Below are 16,738 nucleotides of genomic sequence, written 5' to 3'. Positions count from 1 at the left end.
TTTAAAAAATAAAATAACATCATGGAAATTCAAAAGTACACCAATTTTGGCAATAACACATTTGAGCAGGGATATTATAGTCCAAAATTTTCGTAATAAATGCTGGGAAAGGAGAAGGGAAAATCAATCCCATGAGGTCTGAAATGAATGATCTTCCCCCTTATTTTCCCCTCTGTCAGGAAAATACTTCCAAAGTTTGTGCCTGCCAAACAAAGGAAAGGAAAGTCTTTTCTTTCCTAATTCCTCAAATCCGTGAACCAAACATGGCCAAAGACTTAAACCAATCACTTTAATTTGGAGAAAAGTGGAGCTCTAACATGAACCAAATGACACGATGTGTTGCCCCAATAGCGCCAAATATTTTGTACATATAGTTTACCATCTGAGAACTATTTTGGCCAGGCTCCAGAACAACCACTGCTGGACACAGGTAAGACTCAACCGAAGTCTTGCACATGTTGCAAATCCAAAACTCTTCTGGGTAAGTTTCAAGGACAATCTAAAAACAGTTGATTCCACGTCAAAGACATAGAAAGATGAACAACACATGCTCCTCTACAAAAGACAACTTCTCTTCATTTATTATATGCTTTTACTATTCAATTACAGTTATATTATCACTATAATACATTGACTGACTTACGCATTTGAGAATCTAAGACGGTACATGTCAAAGTATCTATATTCATGATTCATCTCACTAGTACACACTTTCTGGCATGCAATTAAAATTTAAAAAAAAAAAAAAAAAATTTCTATAATGAAGGCACTACATGCGCAGTATGTCCGTATGCCAGCTCAATACACCATCATTCCATTACATCTCTCTCTCTCCAACATTCATCCCTTTGTCTCTGTCTTTCTTCTTCCTTTGCACCTTCTCTTTTCAATTCTTGAATTGTCTCTACTGAAATTAACCAAGAAACCCAGAACTACATGTCGTCTTCAGACGAGGAGGGATCAGGGGAGGAGTACCTGTTCAAGATCGTCATCATTGGAGACTCGGCGGTGGGCAAATCGAACTTGCTGTCTCGCTACGCGCGGAACGAGTTCAGTGCGCACTCAAAGGCCACAATAGGCGTGGAGTTTCAGACCCAGAGCATGGAAATCGACGGCAAAGAAGTCAAGGCTCAGATTTGGGACACTGCCGGCCAAGAACGCTTCAGGGCTGTTACCTCTGCCTACTACCGCGGCGCCGTCGGAGCTCTCATTGTCTATGATATCACGCGCCGTACCACGTTTGACAGTGTCGGTCGCTGGCTCGATGAGCTCAAGAGTAAGCAACTGTTTGCTCTTTTGGTTTGATGGTTTGTATATGTAAGTGTGAGCTTTGGATTCTGATGATGGTAGTTGTTAGATTTGTGGGAAGTTCTGTTTTTTGTCTTTTTATGTATGTGGGTTTGGTGGGTTTTGGCTTAACTCGGTATGAGTACGACTTTAGATCTAAGCTTATGATGAGAAATTCAACTGTTCAAGACTTCATTTTGAAGAAATCTTTTGTTTTTTCTTAATTACTAAGTTGGCGGTTGTAAGTTGTCTGAAAATCAAAAGAAGATTCTGTTAATAGTGAACACGACTATTGGTGCAGACAAGTCTGTTCATTCGGTTGTAGAGTCGAACCTGTAGGCACATATATATGCTGGGTAGTTGGGAAGAATCAGATCGTTTGATCATTGTGCTCTGTTATTGTATGTGAAGATATTGAGACTTGATAAACATCAAAACAAATTCCCTGAGGAGATGTTTGGTTAATTATAGCTTAAGTTTCTACGAGTTGTGTTTGCTTAAAACAGATTTGATCATCTGAATTTATTTGTTAAAGAGAAAATGTTAGAGGAACTTTAAACCTATTCCCAAGCACTTAGGAATCTGTCTAGGCATGGAACAGAAGCACCCCCCCCCCCCCCCCTTCACCCAAATTGACCCTCCAGATGAAAGCCATGTTCTAGAATGGTTGTTATGGTGTCCGACTTAAATTATTCAAGAAGGAAGGCAGGGAAGGGAGTTTTCTAGAGTTGGCATCAACTATGGTGGTCATGGTATCCGAATTCAATACAAGAAGGCAGGAAAGAGAGAGTTTTCTAGAGTTTCCATCAACTAGTGTAAGGTGGCTCTTTAACATCCTTGGTTTTCAAGTGGGGAACATACCACCCAAGCACAATTTCCTTTGACCCTTATGATAAAGCTCCTTTTTTTGGTAGAAACAGGGTTCCATCTCCATCTCTATATAATATATCTATTTTGTTCCGTCTAAATAAGACTTTACAGTTACTGTTAAACGAAAAAAATGTTCAGTATATGGGTTCTTTTCCGGCATCGGTGTACTCAGAATTAGGAGTATTATTTTCAAGAATTTCTTTATTAGGAATTAGGAATTTATTATTTTTCGGCATCGGTTCCTTTCTATTTTGTTTTTGTGCTCTTTTTAGTTTTTATTATCATTATTATTATTGTTATTATTATTATTTTATATTTTTTTGCTATAGGTAGTCTTGTTAGTTACTTTGAAATTGTTGACTTGTCTAGAATTTTCCTGATTACATCTTCTCCTGTGTACCTCATTTTCATTTTCTTTTCTCTTCTACCGAAAGGTCGTTTCCTGTAAGAAAAGAAAGGAAAGAAAACTGACATTCAGTCACTTTTCAATACTGACATACAGTACTAATTTTCAATCACTTCCCTATAGTGGAATACAGTAAGTGTTCAATATCCACGATGAAAACTATTTATATTGTTTCTCCTCCTTTTTCTTTTCTCTTATTATTGAGGTCTTTGGCTGACACTGGTATTTAAAAAAAAAAAAAAAAATTGTTGCAAGATCTCTAACGAACTTGGGTCTTTTTCTTGTCAGCATATATTCTTAGTGGTCATAATCATGAATTATTGTTAGCATTGTTAAGACTGTTATCTAGAGTTGATTTTTTTATTTTTTGAATTTTTTATGTTGCCTCTATAGATTACAATGCCAAGTACTTGTACTAAAATTCCTTTCGAGTGTGTCGCTAAGTATTCTTTTATGCATTAACCTTGAGACTTTGGTTACTATCAGCCTGTTATTGATGTTTTATATCATCAAGCTTGAGACTTTGGTTCCACTGATAGATCCAAGAACACAAAACCTGTGGCCTCAAAAATCAAATACGAGGGTATCTGAGATGTTTGAGCAAAGACAAAGAATGGTGCCTAAATTCTTGTGGCAGTATAACTGATTGTGCACACTGCCTTTATCAAGAAACAGTAAAGCAATAAGGATTTTGCCAAACCATTTTAGCTATGATTTGAGATCTAGGAATGAAAAAATCACAAATCTTGAAAATATAAGATGTCTCATAAAACCAGGTCTTTGGCACCCTAGGTATTGCACTGCTGGTCAACTGATAAAGTTTCTTGTCTTCTTATGACAAAAATAGGATTGAATTCTGCCTTATCCGGAATATAATGGGTTAAAAGATAGAAGAGGGTGTCATTTGATGGTTCCACATAGAGCCAATGGGTCTCTAATGGACCCATAATTTCTAGCAACAGAAGAGTTCTTTTACGTCACCACAAAAGATTTGTTTTGTACCTTTTCAGTCTTGAGTTTGCTATAATCTGGACTTAGGACGTTCTTCCAGAAGAGCCGAGTATTTCAAAGAGAGGACTCTTATTGGTAGAGTTATCCAGGGATAGCAAAGAAGGGTTCATTCAGACTCTCTGGAACGGGACATACAATGCATTACCTTCTAGGCATTTATCTTCTTGTGTCGGAGTGAAGAAGAATCGGAAGGTTTGTACTTCACTTGTTGGGGCAATGGGATTGCCATTGACAACTCCCCTCAATGCATACGTAGTTGTCACATTAAATGTATTATTAGCTAGGGGCATGGCATTGTCATCAGCAACTCTCCGCAATGAGTAAGCAGTTGTCACAATCAATGTGTTATTAATTAGGAGCATGGATTGCTATCCACAACTCTCCGCAATTAACAGGTAGTTGTGTCACAATGCATATATTATTAGCTCGGGTGTAATCAGTTGATTCAGTTCTATCATACTGAAAACTGATGCATTCTTGTTAAGAATATGCCTGGGTTGTGCAATATGTTTAAAACTCACTTTTGTTTAATCTTCGATTTTGCAACCTGATGTTGATTGGAGAATAAATTGGGAGTTTAATATCTGATTGTATAGATCATTTCATTTGTTTTACTGAATGTATTTACAGAATTCATCCTTATTCTGTCAGTCTGTATTTCCTGCTCGCACTGTTTTCTTCTTAAGGATTAAGTTTAGTTGTCATAGCATATAATTGTGTATTACCAACAAAGTTCTTTCTTATTTCTCCTGGTGTTTCACATACTAATATTTGAGTTTGATGATAATAATCATGCAGCTCATTCTGATACTACAATGGCGAGGATGCTAGTGGGGAACAAATGTGATTTGGAGAATATTAGGGATGTCAGTGTTGAAGAAGGTAAAAGCCTTGCTGAAGCCGAAGGGTTCTTCTTCATGGAGACATCTGCGCTAGACTCAACCAATGTTAATAAGGCTTTTGAGCTTGTTATTCGAGAAATATATAGCAATGTGAGTCGGAAGGTCTTGAATTCAGATACTTACAAAGCAGAATTATCTGTGAACAGAGTAACCCTGGTTAATAATGGGGCAGATGGATCAAAGAAAGGCCAGGGCTACTTTTCTTGCTGTTCCAGTTAATATGGTTTATATCTCAAACGTAAGTGTATGACATTAGCACTTGAGGGCATTTCCAAAGGTTGGTTATTCAATTTGGTTCTTTAATTGGATTGTTTGTATGGTATTGGATACCTACTTAAGGTTTCCAAGTAAGTGAATATTATAGAAAGAAATTATTTGCATCAAGTCAAGTAAAAAAAAAAAATATAGCCGAATTTTGTATTCTGATACAAGACATGTAACTGCTACCAAAAAGAAAAAAAGGAGCAGGCACCCATTTTCCTTTGTGTGATTGTATTTGGACAGCATATTATTAAGTTAAGCAGCTATATTCAAGAATTTTTATGTTTCTCCCTAAATGTATGTGATTTTCATTGAATTGAAGTACAGGAACAATATTATCATTTTGATGTAAGTTGGGAGCAAAAAATCTCAAGCAGACAAGTTTATCAAGCTTTTTGCTTGGTCTGAATGTCCTTTTATTGCAAGAATATCTTTTGTTATCTGTTCTCTTGAAAATTTTACTTTCCTCCATGCCTTCTATCCATTTCAATTGATTTGGCCATTTAGGGGTGGATTGGAGTTGCTTTTAGTAAATGGAGATGGCACTTGGGTTGCTTGAGCCTATACCAATGATACCTTATTTCAGTTCTCATTTTGCCTCGGTATTTAACCCACACACAGTGGTTCTAGCAATAACATTGTAGGTGGAGGATAAGCTTTGGGGTTATATAATATGATTAGGAATCCAACCCACAGAAAAAAGTCAACCCTACCAGTACCACCATTTCCACCACCATCAACAACAATGGAAAAGAAATCATCAAAACACTACCAAGGTACTGAAAACCAAATCAAATTCCACCATCAAACTACCACATAAAGCTTACTTAAACAAGAACAAAACACATACATTTTGTTGAAAAATAGAAGAAAGGAAAAAAAAGAAGCCATCATGACTTTGGTGATGAGCAATATCAGCTCTGAATCTTCTAGAATCTTTTTATCCCAATGTCAATGAAATCCTTCTTTCCACTACCAACACAACTGTTCATATGGATGGAGATAGTGACACTGATAAAGACAGATATTGTTGCTTCATCTTATTCTTCTATGCCCCCCAAACCTTTTCTTCTAGAACTTGAGGGGTGAATCATTTTTTTTTCTTCTTTTTGGATTGCTGATCACACTCATTGAGACCGCCAAGACTTGGCACTTTCAAACCCATTCTGGCCATAATGATAGTCCTTAATGGTTTGTTCGATTTCAGCTTGTGTGTTCATCACAAATGGCCCATGTTGAACCACTGGTTCATTTATTGGCTGCCCTCCGATCAACACAAACCTCAGCTGCTCCGATGACTTGTTGCATACGCTTACGCCATCTCCAGGACCCAGAACCAGAATATGATGAGCTGATGCATGCGCTGACCCAAAAAATCCTTCTCCTTCAATAATGTAAACAAAGGAGGTCCAACTTTCTGGTATGCTTTGATGCAAAATAGCTTTAGGCTTAAGGGTGAAGTCAAAGAAAAATGTTGGTGTTCGGGTATAAACAGGAGAGCTCACTCCCATTGTTTCTCCTGCTATCACTCGAACTTCAACTCCATCTTTCTGTGCCCGCTTTATCTCCTTGCTTAGGAGTTCTTGGTATCTAGGCTCAACCCTGCAAATAAGGTTATTTATCCAATTTATTAGAAAGCTATGAAGTTATTTGCTTGGAGATATTTAGTCTCCATCAAAGCCAAACATAAACTAAAAATCAAAAGCATGGTCAATCAACATACTACATTATATATATCCTTTGTGTTGGAATCATTGTCAGTTGGATAAATTAGGTGAACTCTTCGGGTCATTTGTTCAGGAATTGAAGTCAGAACTTCTCACTTATAAGATGCGATCTATGCTAAATTAATAATCATGGGCACTTGCTTATCTTCTAAATTTTAATTTTTTAATTTTTCAAATTTGTTGGTGGATCTGCGAATAAACGCAGGCTTGGTGGGTCAGCCACATGTAGAGCATTATTTGGGATTTTGGGTCAACTGGCACCAGTATGAACATGAAATCAATATGGAGCTTCGTTGGCATTATACAATTAATAGTATTATGGAAGGCTACAAAAGAATCCGAACAGATCCAGTTCACAGACAAGAGACAAAACAACAGATATAAGAACCTGCAAGAAGATAGCGTTAAGATTCAGAACTCTTTCTGCAAAAAACTATAATTTCCAAAACTAAATATTTTTATGTTCTTATTATAACAAAGAAAGTCTGACTAGGGATGTGAAAAAAACTCTCATTCTAATCACCTACATTGGGCAACTCCAGTTTCGGAATACACATCTGTATTCCAGAAACACTCCCAACTTCTCTACGGAACACCTATAGGTGAGAGAGGAGTTTAACTCGGGAGCTGATACAAGGATAAGCACACTTATCTAGCTGCGAGCCTCAAGAACTATCTATCTTCAGATGTTCATGTTGATTTTTGTTTTTCTTTCTAATAGTCAGAGTCCTCCAAGAAGCTAGTGGAACACTATCTTCTAAGGAATAAGTCAGCCATGGCAGGCCACTTCTTGGGGCTACTCATTATTGCCAATTTTCTAAGACTAAATTTTGATTGTGTAAATAATTGAAGTGTGGGTAATTATGAAATAAAAGATAATTAGTCAAAAAAGAGGGCTAATGGTAACTAAGAGAATGAGAAAAATCATACATTTTGTCTTTGCGGGCTAAATTGATCCAAAGCTGCAAACCATTGTTGCGTCCTGCTCCTGCAGGCATCTCAGAGTGAACTATTCCCCTGCCTGCTGTCATCCACTGCCCAAAATCATATGAAATAAAGTTCAATACATATGTAACCAGTAATTGAAACGACGCATTCTTGCATACAACTCTTGTATGAGGTAACATTTAGTATGTGAGGAGTCAAATTTATGCATATAGTTGTTGATTGTGTATACAACTGACGATAGAGAAGAATTACTTGATGGATTCTTTCAAATGGTAATAGTAGATTGCAGAAACTAGCTAGCGCTAATTACCTGCACATCTCCAGCTCCAATTGTACCCTTGTGCCCTGCAAAGTCTTGGTGAGTGATGCCTCCCTGGAAACATAAAAACCGCAATTTCAGATGAAGCTGAAATCCAGAACACCAAGTAGGTTGCTTTACGAAAACACTACCAGTACTGCTAGCGATTCCAAATTTAATAAATTATACCTGTAGCACATATGTGACAGTTTCGAATCCTCTATGTGGATGATCTGGAAATCCGGCAGGAGGGGACACTGCAGCAATTAATAGATCAAAAACACAATCAACTCAGTAATGTCAACACATAAATTAGTTTTATAATCCATGAGGGAACATAATGGGAGCAGTTTTTTTATACCTGTAAAGTCATCTAGCATGAGAAACGGATCCAGGTTCCTCAACTCAGAGCTGAAAAAAATCAAATCCCCAGGAAACACAATCAATTAATCCACAAACCAACAAAAACCCAGATACCAAAATATTGAGAACATAAAAACCCAACAAGGAGATTAAATCCCAAAAAGCAAGAAAGTATTAATTACATTCCAATGGCTCTTCTGACAACAGCTCCATCACCCTCACTCTGGGACTTGGCCAGGACCTTCTTGACCACCATTCTGGGTGTGTCGAAAGAAGGGGATTGATCTGAACCAGACATGGTGTGGTTTCTGATGAAGAACGGGACCCTGAAATTCAAATGGTTCTTGCTTCTGGTGGTGGTGGTGGTGGTAGTTTTTGCAGTGAAGAGTAAGCTATTGCGTGCAAAATTTGCTATAGCTCTCAAACGCATAAAGGTGTTGGTGGTGTAAATACAAATGCCTTTTGGTGTGGATGCGTGTGTTTATAACTTCCATAATGATCATATATATATATAACAAACTTGGTGTGTCTGGTGTGAACTGGTGAATAGAAAAAGGGGGGCGTTCGAGTTTGGGTTGGTTTGGGATGATGACTGGGTCGGGGGGTCCGTCTGTCTGATACAACAAAGGACTTGGAGGCGTGGGGAAACAAGGGCGTGGGGACCTACAATTGTCTTCCTTGGACGAATCAGCTTTGTGATGTCAAGCTATTCTCATCATGATGTCAAGGTGCATGTGTGGTTTTGACCTACATATTCAATGATTTCATGCTCTCATCATGACCACCATCATCATCATCACCTCCTCCTTGATCCTCCTTTTGGCATAGAAAAAAATTCTTTAATATGTCCTAACATGTAGGGCAACACACGGATTGGATTGGATCGGTTTTGACTTCAAATCATCTCTATGCCAAAGTGAGCGGTTTATGCATTTTGAACAACCGACCATCATAAAAAATAAGCATAGTCCAATCCAATTAAAGATGGTTTGGTTCAGTCGGTTAGGCGGTTTAACCATAATAATATTATTTATAAAAAAAAAAATCATAGTAAAATTCAATCTCAATAATAAAAATTATGTTAAATAAACAATAACTAAATTTAAAATTCAATAATTAAAATCCAAAACCAATATTCGATCAAAAATCAAAATTTAGAATAGATTCAAAGTTATTCATTTATTTGATGGCTTAGCCATTAGTAATAGCTTAATTTGCTAGTATTGAAGGTTAGAGAATGAGAGATGTGATGTGAGAAAATCGAGAAAATCAAAATGATTGTAGCGATTACATATTAGAGTTCTAGGCCTTTGGGCATTGGATTTAATATGGTAGTATATCATTTAAGAATAAAGTTGTAATTAGAGATCTAAAACTTATACAAATAGACTGGACAAATGAATATATATATATATATATATATTTATTAAATATATAAATTTAATTTTTTTACTATTATATTTCTAACATGCTGGTCGGTTCGGGTTTTGCGGTTTAAGCACAAGAGAAACCAAACCAACCCATTTCATAAATGGTTTGGTTCAGTAGTGAACCGGCTTTCAATTTTTAAAGTTAAAAAACCTTAACCAAACCATATTTAACGGTCGGTTTTGGCCAGTTTGGCTGGTTTGTACCATGTTTTGCACACCCCTACTAACATGTTAGGAGTTATGCCTATGTTTTTTTTTATTTTTAGTAATGAAAAATGCGTACGCTGCATGTTTCATCCATTTTTGAAAATTTTTAAAATAATTGAATCTAAAACTTTATCCATTAAAATTTCATTGATTGTAATTTGGATTAAATTTAGTTTACTCTCCTGAATTTTTGGCCTAAAATCAGATTGGTCCCTCTTTCTGAAAATCGATTATGTTGGTCCATATACTCTCAAATGACATCACCCGAGTCCAAAATTTGAACTTGACTCAAAACATGACGTCATGTGCTGAGTTGGAGCCGACATAGGGGTCCACTTTTCAGACTTTTAACCCTACAATGAGGGCAAAATAGACATTTCTAATTTTTCTCTCTCTCTTTTTTTTTTTTTTTTTTATCTCTCTCTCTCCCTCGTAGCCTTCAAGGCCCAAGCTCCACTGAGCCTAGAAGGAGTCTTAACCTCACCCCCATCGCCAAATCTGCTAGCGCCGCCAACATGAATGTCACCGCCACCGCTTTCTTGGTCGCCACCTCTACTACCACTTTGGTCATCGCACTCACCACAAAACCTGCCTCCGAGACTAGGACCACCACTCCAGTCACCAAAACCAATCTGCGCAAACAAAGAACGATCTGGGGAGACCCAAACACTCTTCTGTCACCAACCATCATCATCATCCCCTACAGTGATACCACCACCAACGACATCGCCCATCGTATGGAGGCCAACCTCTAGCACCAGCAGAAAACCTGAGCCTAATTCTCCGATCAGACCAATCTGAGTCTAAGGAATCTTGCAGTCCCACATCGACAGCGTCATCATGCCCAAAAACTGCATCGAAGAGGAGAGTGGACTCAGCGACATCGAAGAGGAGAGTGGACTCGGCGGCGTGGCTCTGCAGCGACGAGTTACCTCGTGTTTGAAATAGGTGCGCGATTCTTCTCAGCTCGCTGAACTTAGGGTTTGATTGGGCGGTGGTGGCGTAGATGTTGGTGAACTCGACGTCTTCAAGGCTGACAGGGTGGTTGGTGTCCACTGAGTGGACTCGGAGGAAGAACATTGCGAATCGTTGAGTTGACTCGGACGGGGAAGAGAGAGAAGCGTGAAGGTGTTTGTGGTGGCTGCGATGGAAGAGAGAGAGGTGGCGATCGTCAGTGGGAGGGAATAAGGCCTTGGGATTGGCAAACCCATTGAGTGTGGGAGGAGGATTGGGCGGCGGAGAGGCAATTGGGGCTGTAGAAGGTGTGGAGGGAGCAGGATTGGCAGAGACGGTTTGGGGGTTTAGGGTTTTGAAGTAGTGGTCGCAATAAGGGGGAGGTGAGGGGTTGAGGAGAGGAAGAGCGGAGTAGAGGACGAGAGGAGAGCCGCGGAGAACGATTTGGCTGCCTTTGAGCTCGATAGGGGAGGCAGGAGAGGAGGGAGGAGAGAGAGAGAGAGAGAGAGAGAGAGAGAGAGAGAGAGAGAGAGAGAGAGAGAGAATATAGAGAAAAAATTAGAAAAATTAGAAAAATTAGAAATGTCTATTTTGCCCTCATTGTAGGGTTTAAAGTCTAAAAAGTAGGCCCTTATGTCGGCTCCAACTCAACACATGACGTCATGTTTCGAGTCAAGTTCAAATTTTGGACTCGGGTAATCGATTTTCAGAAAGATGAACCAATTTTATTTTAGGCTCAAAGTTCAGGGGAGTAAACTGAATTTACTCACTACGATCATTGAAACCCTCATTATTTGGGTAAGGCTTCCCAACCTTTCGATACAGTATTGGAGCACTGAAGCAATCAAGCCTATTGTTCAAGTCCTAGGCAGATTCATCAAACTGGACCAGAAAACGGAGCACAGTGAAAATTTCATCTTCGCAAGAGTTTGTATGGAGATCGATCTCAGAACCCCTTTGAAAGGAGTGTTGGTGGTGAAAGAGGAAGATGAAGGTGATCTGCCTTACGAACTAGTAAGTGAGCTAGACTCTATCTCTCTTATGAAGCTATCTTTGAAGTCTGTTTTGAATATGGGAGCTTCAAGCATAAGATTATGAGCTGTCCTTTTAGTTGACAAAGAGGATGGAGATGAGGATATAATCCCAGAAGATATGGAGGTTGATTCGGAAATCAAACAATTAGCTTATGAAAAGGTTATGGTGTACTTCCCTCAACCGGCGAAGTCAACCTTTATGGCAGACCACCAAGACCTCTCCAAAGTGGACCTCAACCCATCTTCTCCCAACTGGACTCCGGTTCAGTCTAGGAGAAGGAACCCTAAGCAGCCAACCATAGGAGACTCAACTGAGGTTTTTTTTAGCAAAAGGGAAAGCTATCCAAACCCCTAAACAGTCCTTGGTCAATTTGCAAAATATTCTTCTTCTTGTGATGAGGAGGTGTTTAAGAACTTTTGTGACGCTAAGGCTTCTGATTTTGTGAAAGAAGATAGTGACAACTTGAATGAGTATGAGGTCAAGATAATGCATGGAAAAAGAGTGTTGATGTTAGCTGACAGTGACTCTACTATGAGTTCGGGTTCAAAGAAAAGGACTAGGGAGATGGCTGAGGACCACAACATGCATGGCTGAGGCTGATGTAGAGGTGGACAATGCCTCTTCTCCTAAAGCCCCTAAACCATGAAAGTGATGTGTTGGAACAGTAGAGGAAGCGCCTGGCAGGGTTTTGTGGCTCAATGCCTGTTTTATTCTTCCTATTTTGAGCTTGATGTTCTATGTCTGGTAGACACTAGGGCCTCAAGCAATTCTAAATAAACTCAGGAAGCTTTATTTTGATGATTATGTTTTAATTCCTTCTCATGGCCAGTGTGGTGGTTTATTATTACTCTGAAAATCTAGGACTGTTAAAGTAGAACTGGTAACTCCCCATGATAGATTTATACATTGCATGATTACTGATAATACTACTGGGAAGAGCTGGTGCACCACCTTTGTGTATGCTTACCCACAGAAAGAGAAACATGATAACTTTTGGTTTGAACTAAATAAGTTGAGACCTGATAGTAATGATCCCTGGCTTTTGATGGGGGATTTCAACATTATTGAGACCCTAGAAGAAAAATTAGGTGGTACACAACAGATTACCAATTACATGCTTCAGTTTGTGGATTTTTTTAACAAACACTAGTCTTAATTCTATTTCTGCTGTTGGAATTCCTTTCACTTGGACTAAGGAGGAGTTACTAAATTGCTTGTAGGGAAGGCATGCTCAAACTAAGGAGGAGTTACTAAATTGCTTTAGGGATGAAGAATTGTTTTGGGCACAGAAAGCAAGAGCCAACTAGTTGAATTTAGGAGATAAGAATACCAAGTTTTTTTCAGGCTCAAGCTAACATTAGGAAACGCAGTAATACTATTGCATATCTGCAAGACCACAATGGCATCTTGCTAACCAATGAACATGAGATTTCTCACTTACTAATTCATGATTTCAAGAAACGTTTTCAAAAAGATACTACTACTAGTAAAAATTCTATGCATAATTTTGTCAACATAATTAGTTCATAGCTTTTTGAGAGAACTAATTATAAGCCCAGCCCGAAAGCCCATTCAATTCTAGTATTAATATATATATATATTTTTTTGTAGTTATATTGAACTAATTATTGCATTAGGCCATATTTTCTTTTAATTTTGTATTTTATTTTGTTCAATCATTAACATATCATAACTTTTTCATAGCTTTTTGTATTTTTTTTTCTAACAAAAGAACATGACATATAAATATAATGGGCTCGGCCCTACCCACCCAAAAATCCCGGCCCCGCCCTAAAAAGCCAGTAAGGCCCTGGGCCCATGGGCGACCCTGGGCCTTGATTTTTAAGAGAATCCCATCCCTGCTCGGCCTGAAAAATAAAAATAAAAAATAAGTTGTGGCCCTACCCGGCCCGGCACTGCGCTGCCCATTGACGACCCCTAAGGTTTGTGATTTATAAAGGATGATTTTGTGGTTGTGATGCTATTAAGAATGTATTCTAAATTTGATGTGTTAGACTTAAATTTTGTTGGAATATGGATTTTTGTTTCATATGTGTAATTAAAATAAGTTACTTTATGAGATTGTAATTAGAGATGAATTTTGATACAAAATTATAGCAAGCTTGTTTTTTCTCTAAATTTGTGGCTGTGATTGAAGTGAAGAACAAACAAATAAAGGTAACAAGTATTCAGTAAGCATCTAACCAGTTGAAAAAAATAGTAATAAGCCGCCTTTATATCCATTGATTTCATGTGCTTGATACGGTTTGTAGGAATGCTAATTTTTGTACTATTATCATGAGGACTTGTTGCTCTTCCTCTTATTGTTTGTTCTTATTAGCATCCGTTTGGTTATTCTTCACTAAATTGCTCTTCCTCTTATTTTTTGTCCTTATTTGCATCTTTTTGGTGGTTTTTCTCTAAGTTGTACTTTCTCTTATTATTTGTTCCTACTTTTTTTTTTTTTTTTTTTTGAATAAAGGGCTGGTGCGGCTGGCCTCAAGCCTTGATTAATGAAACTGTCGAATACAAGGGGGGGACATTGAGCCTAAAGCCCTGATTATAATAAGCCTCTAGAGATTATCCTGAAATAATATCAAGAGTCTCTACCAAATAAATGTATCCAACTAGGCACCAACTAGCAAAGAGTGCTCTTCTGGCTATTCTATTTGCTTTGACATATATAGCGGTGACATAATGAAAAAATAACTCAATATGTAACTCGATTACAATGTAGCATAATTACCAATAGTACAGCTTTCCTGTAGTATCCCGAAAATTCATTATTATTTTCTGAGGATCTTCCGGAATTTAATTAGTGGCTGTTGGACGATTTCGTGGTTCATGGATGAGGCGGAAGTGTTTCAGATGAATTTTTATTCGAAATGTATGGTTTTAGGGGGGGCGCGAAGGTTGCCTTTTTATAAGTTGGGTTTCTCAGAAAACTTCTTTCATAAAAGTCGTAGTATGCGTCAATACGAGTTCGTGGACATGTGGAACGCGGAAATCAGAGTTCGTATGAAGAAGTTATGGTCAACGAAAGTTTCTAACATTTTTGGAAAGTTTCCAAAACCGAAAACCCAGAAACGCTCTCTTCTCTCTCTTGAAACACGATCGACCCGACCCGGACCCGGTTGGAACTCGCAGCTCCGGAGCTTGTAGACCACCGGACGAGCCCAAATCGTTTCGCCTCCTCCCTGTGGCATCCTCTAGCGTCGATTCTTACCCACGGGGCGCTACAAGGCGGTGAAGTTAGAGGCGGTCGAACCCGATCGGTTTTCTAATCTCCAACGACGGCGGGGCTTCAAACCAAGCTTGTGGAGCTCACAACAGCCTCCTCTGTCGATCATTGGTCATGGTTTCGATCGATCACGTTGGAATTAGTGCAACTCGAAGTGAACATTGTAATCTCGGCTTGTGGGCTTGATGTTGGCCGATCTAGGCTAAGTTGGCTTAAACCTCAGGTATTAAAGTTGCTCTACTTGGTGTTCTTGACATTTTGGACGGTTTGATTATAATGGTTTTAAGGTTTGGCCGGCGGTGATTGTGGTGGTTGTGCAACCGCCTGTGGCGGCGTTTTGGCAGCGTTCCAGCCATGTAAGGGACAGTTTCTAGTTTTATATACCATCTACTCATTAATACAAGCGTTTTGATATATAATACGTAATTTTTGGAGATCGTATAATATGTTATGATTTTTACGGTTTCGAACCGTTCGATTATTCAATCAGTGAGGATTCGAGTGTTCGATCGACTTGTGGGTTTGACATATCGATGGTAGAAGTATTCCGGAGACTTTGGGTGGTCTCGGATGTGGTTTCGCCTCGATTAGCATCACTTTTGTGGTTTTACTTCAAAACGGGGGTTTCGGACTTTAATCGCTTGTGATTCGTGTACTAAGTTGGGACTGTATGTGATTAGGTACTTGACAGAGTTGTGTTGAGCGGATTGGGATGATTATGCTTATCTTGGTTAGCGTGTGAAGACGCAGCGGGATTCAGAGGTGAGTAAATCTCACGATATTCATTATGAGCATAGTTACCATATTGTCTTGGAGTTATTAGGTTAACTATGACTATAGTTGATATTAGTGGCATTCCTAAGTGGATGACTACGTATATATATATATATATATATATTTACGTGATATATATATGAATTGGTGGCTTCGTTGTGATGTGAACAATATTTTGAAATAAGTTCATTATTGTTCGAGAATGGTGAAATTGTGTATTGAGTTGTGATTGTAGAATTTCATTTGTTGAGATACCATGAGTCTAGTATGACCATCTTAATTGGTGATTTAAGATATGGTAGCTTGTGTAGGAATATCTGTGTAATGAATTGAGGACATCAGTGTGATGAATCCTTGTGATGATTGTCATGTGAAGCTTGTGTAGGTATATCTATGTAATGAATCGAGGACATCAGTGTGATGAATCTTTGTGATGATTGTCATGTGAAGCTTGTGTAGGAATATCTGTGTAATGAATCGATGACATCAGTGTGATGAATCCTTGTGATGATTATCATGTAAAGCTTGTGTAGGAATGTCTGTGTGATGACCGGCGAAATCTGTGTGATGATCAGTAGGATGATTGCTATCTGTGTGATGACCGGTAAAATATGTGTGATGATCAGTGTGATGACTGCTCTGTAGAGGAGTTGAATTGTTATTAAGTTAACAACGATCCAGAGGACTGCTGTGATGGTCGGAGCTACCTATAGATGTCAGAGTATGGGGTTGTGATGATTTCGATGACTTGAATTGTTGTTTTAATGTAACCTCCTGAACTAAAACTATACGCAGGGGTTACTATGAATTGTTTCACTTTGGTTTGAATTATGATTGCCTTGTTTTCTTCTTGGTTTTAATTGTTGATGATTTGATTGATCTTAAAGGCCATAGTGGTGACGATTGTGCTCTGTGGTGAGGATAGGAAGGTGATTCATTGTTTTCACCTTTGATGTCATGTTGATGACAAAGGCTTTCAGTGGGAAGGAAAGGAGTGGGATCTTTGTGACTCGCTGTTGTGCGT

The 16,738-nt window shown here is 38.6% G+C and overlaps 2 protein-coding genes across 2 annotated transcripts; one reads left to right on the top strand and one right to left on the bottom strand.

Moving 5' to 3' along the window:
• The first annotated feature begins 776 nt into the window (after positions 1 to 776).
• On the top strand, positions 777 to 5,013 carry LOC133710020 (ras-related protein RABA5e). The gene is made up of 2 exons (XM_062135991.1): positions 777 to 1,276; positions 4,373 to 5,013. Exons 1-2 carry the CDS (start codon positions 937 to 939, stop codon positions 4,693 to 4,695), a joined length of 663 nt encoding a protein of 220 aa, XP_061991975.1. The 5' UTR covers positions 777 to 936; the 3' UTR covers positions 4,696 to 5,013.
• Positions 5,014 to 5,514: 501 nt separating this feature from the next.
• LOC133710948 (pirin-like protein) lies at positions 5,515 to 8,577 on the bottom strand. Its single transcript, XM_062137103.1, has 6 exons — positions 8,256 to 8,577; positions 8,072 to 8,121; positions 7,900 to 7,967; positions 7,723 to 7,785; positions 7,395 to 7,498; positions 5,515 to 6,339 (listed from the first exon to the last, which is right to left on the bottom strand). The coding sequence occupies exons 1-6, from the start codon at positions 8,501 to 8,503 to the stop codon at positions 5,865 to 5,867; spliced, it is 1,008 nt and encodes a 335-aa protein (XP_061993087.1). The 5' UTR covers positions 8,504 to 8,577; the 3' UTR covers positions 5,515 to 5,864.
• Positions 8,578 to 16,738: the final 8,161 nt, after the last annotated feature.

This window comes from Rosa rugosa, chromosome 5 (assembly GCF_958449725.1).
Source record: "Rosa rugosa chromosome 5, drRosRugo1.1, whole genome shotgun sequence".
In the NCBI taxonomy this organism is placed as follows: Eukaryota; Viridiplantae; Streptophyta; class Magnoliopsida; order Rosales; family Rosaceae; genus Rosa; species Rosa rugosa.
The sequence above is the reverse complement of the archived record's forward strand: the minus strand, read 5'-3'. Positions and strand labels throughout refer to the sequence as shown.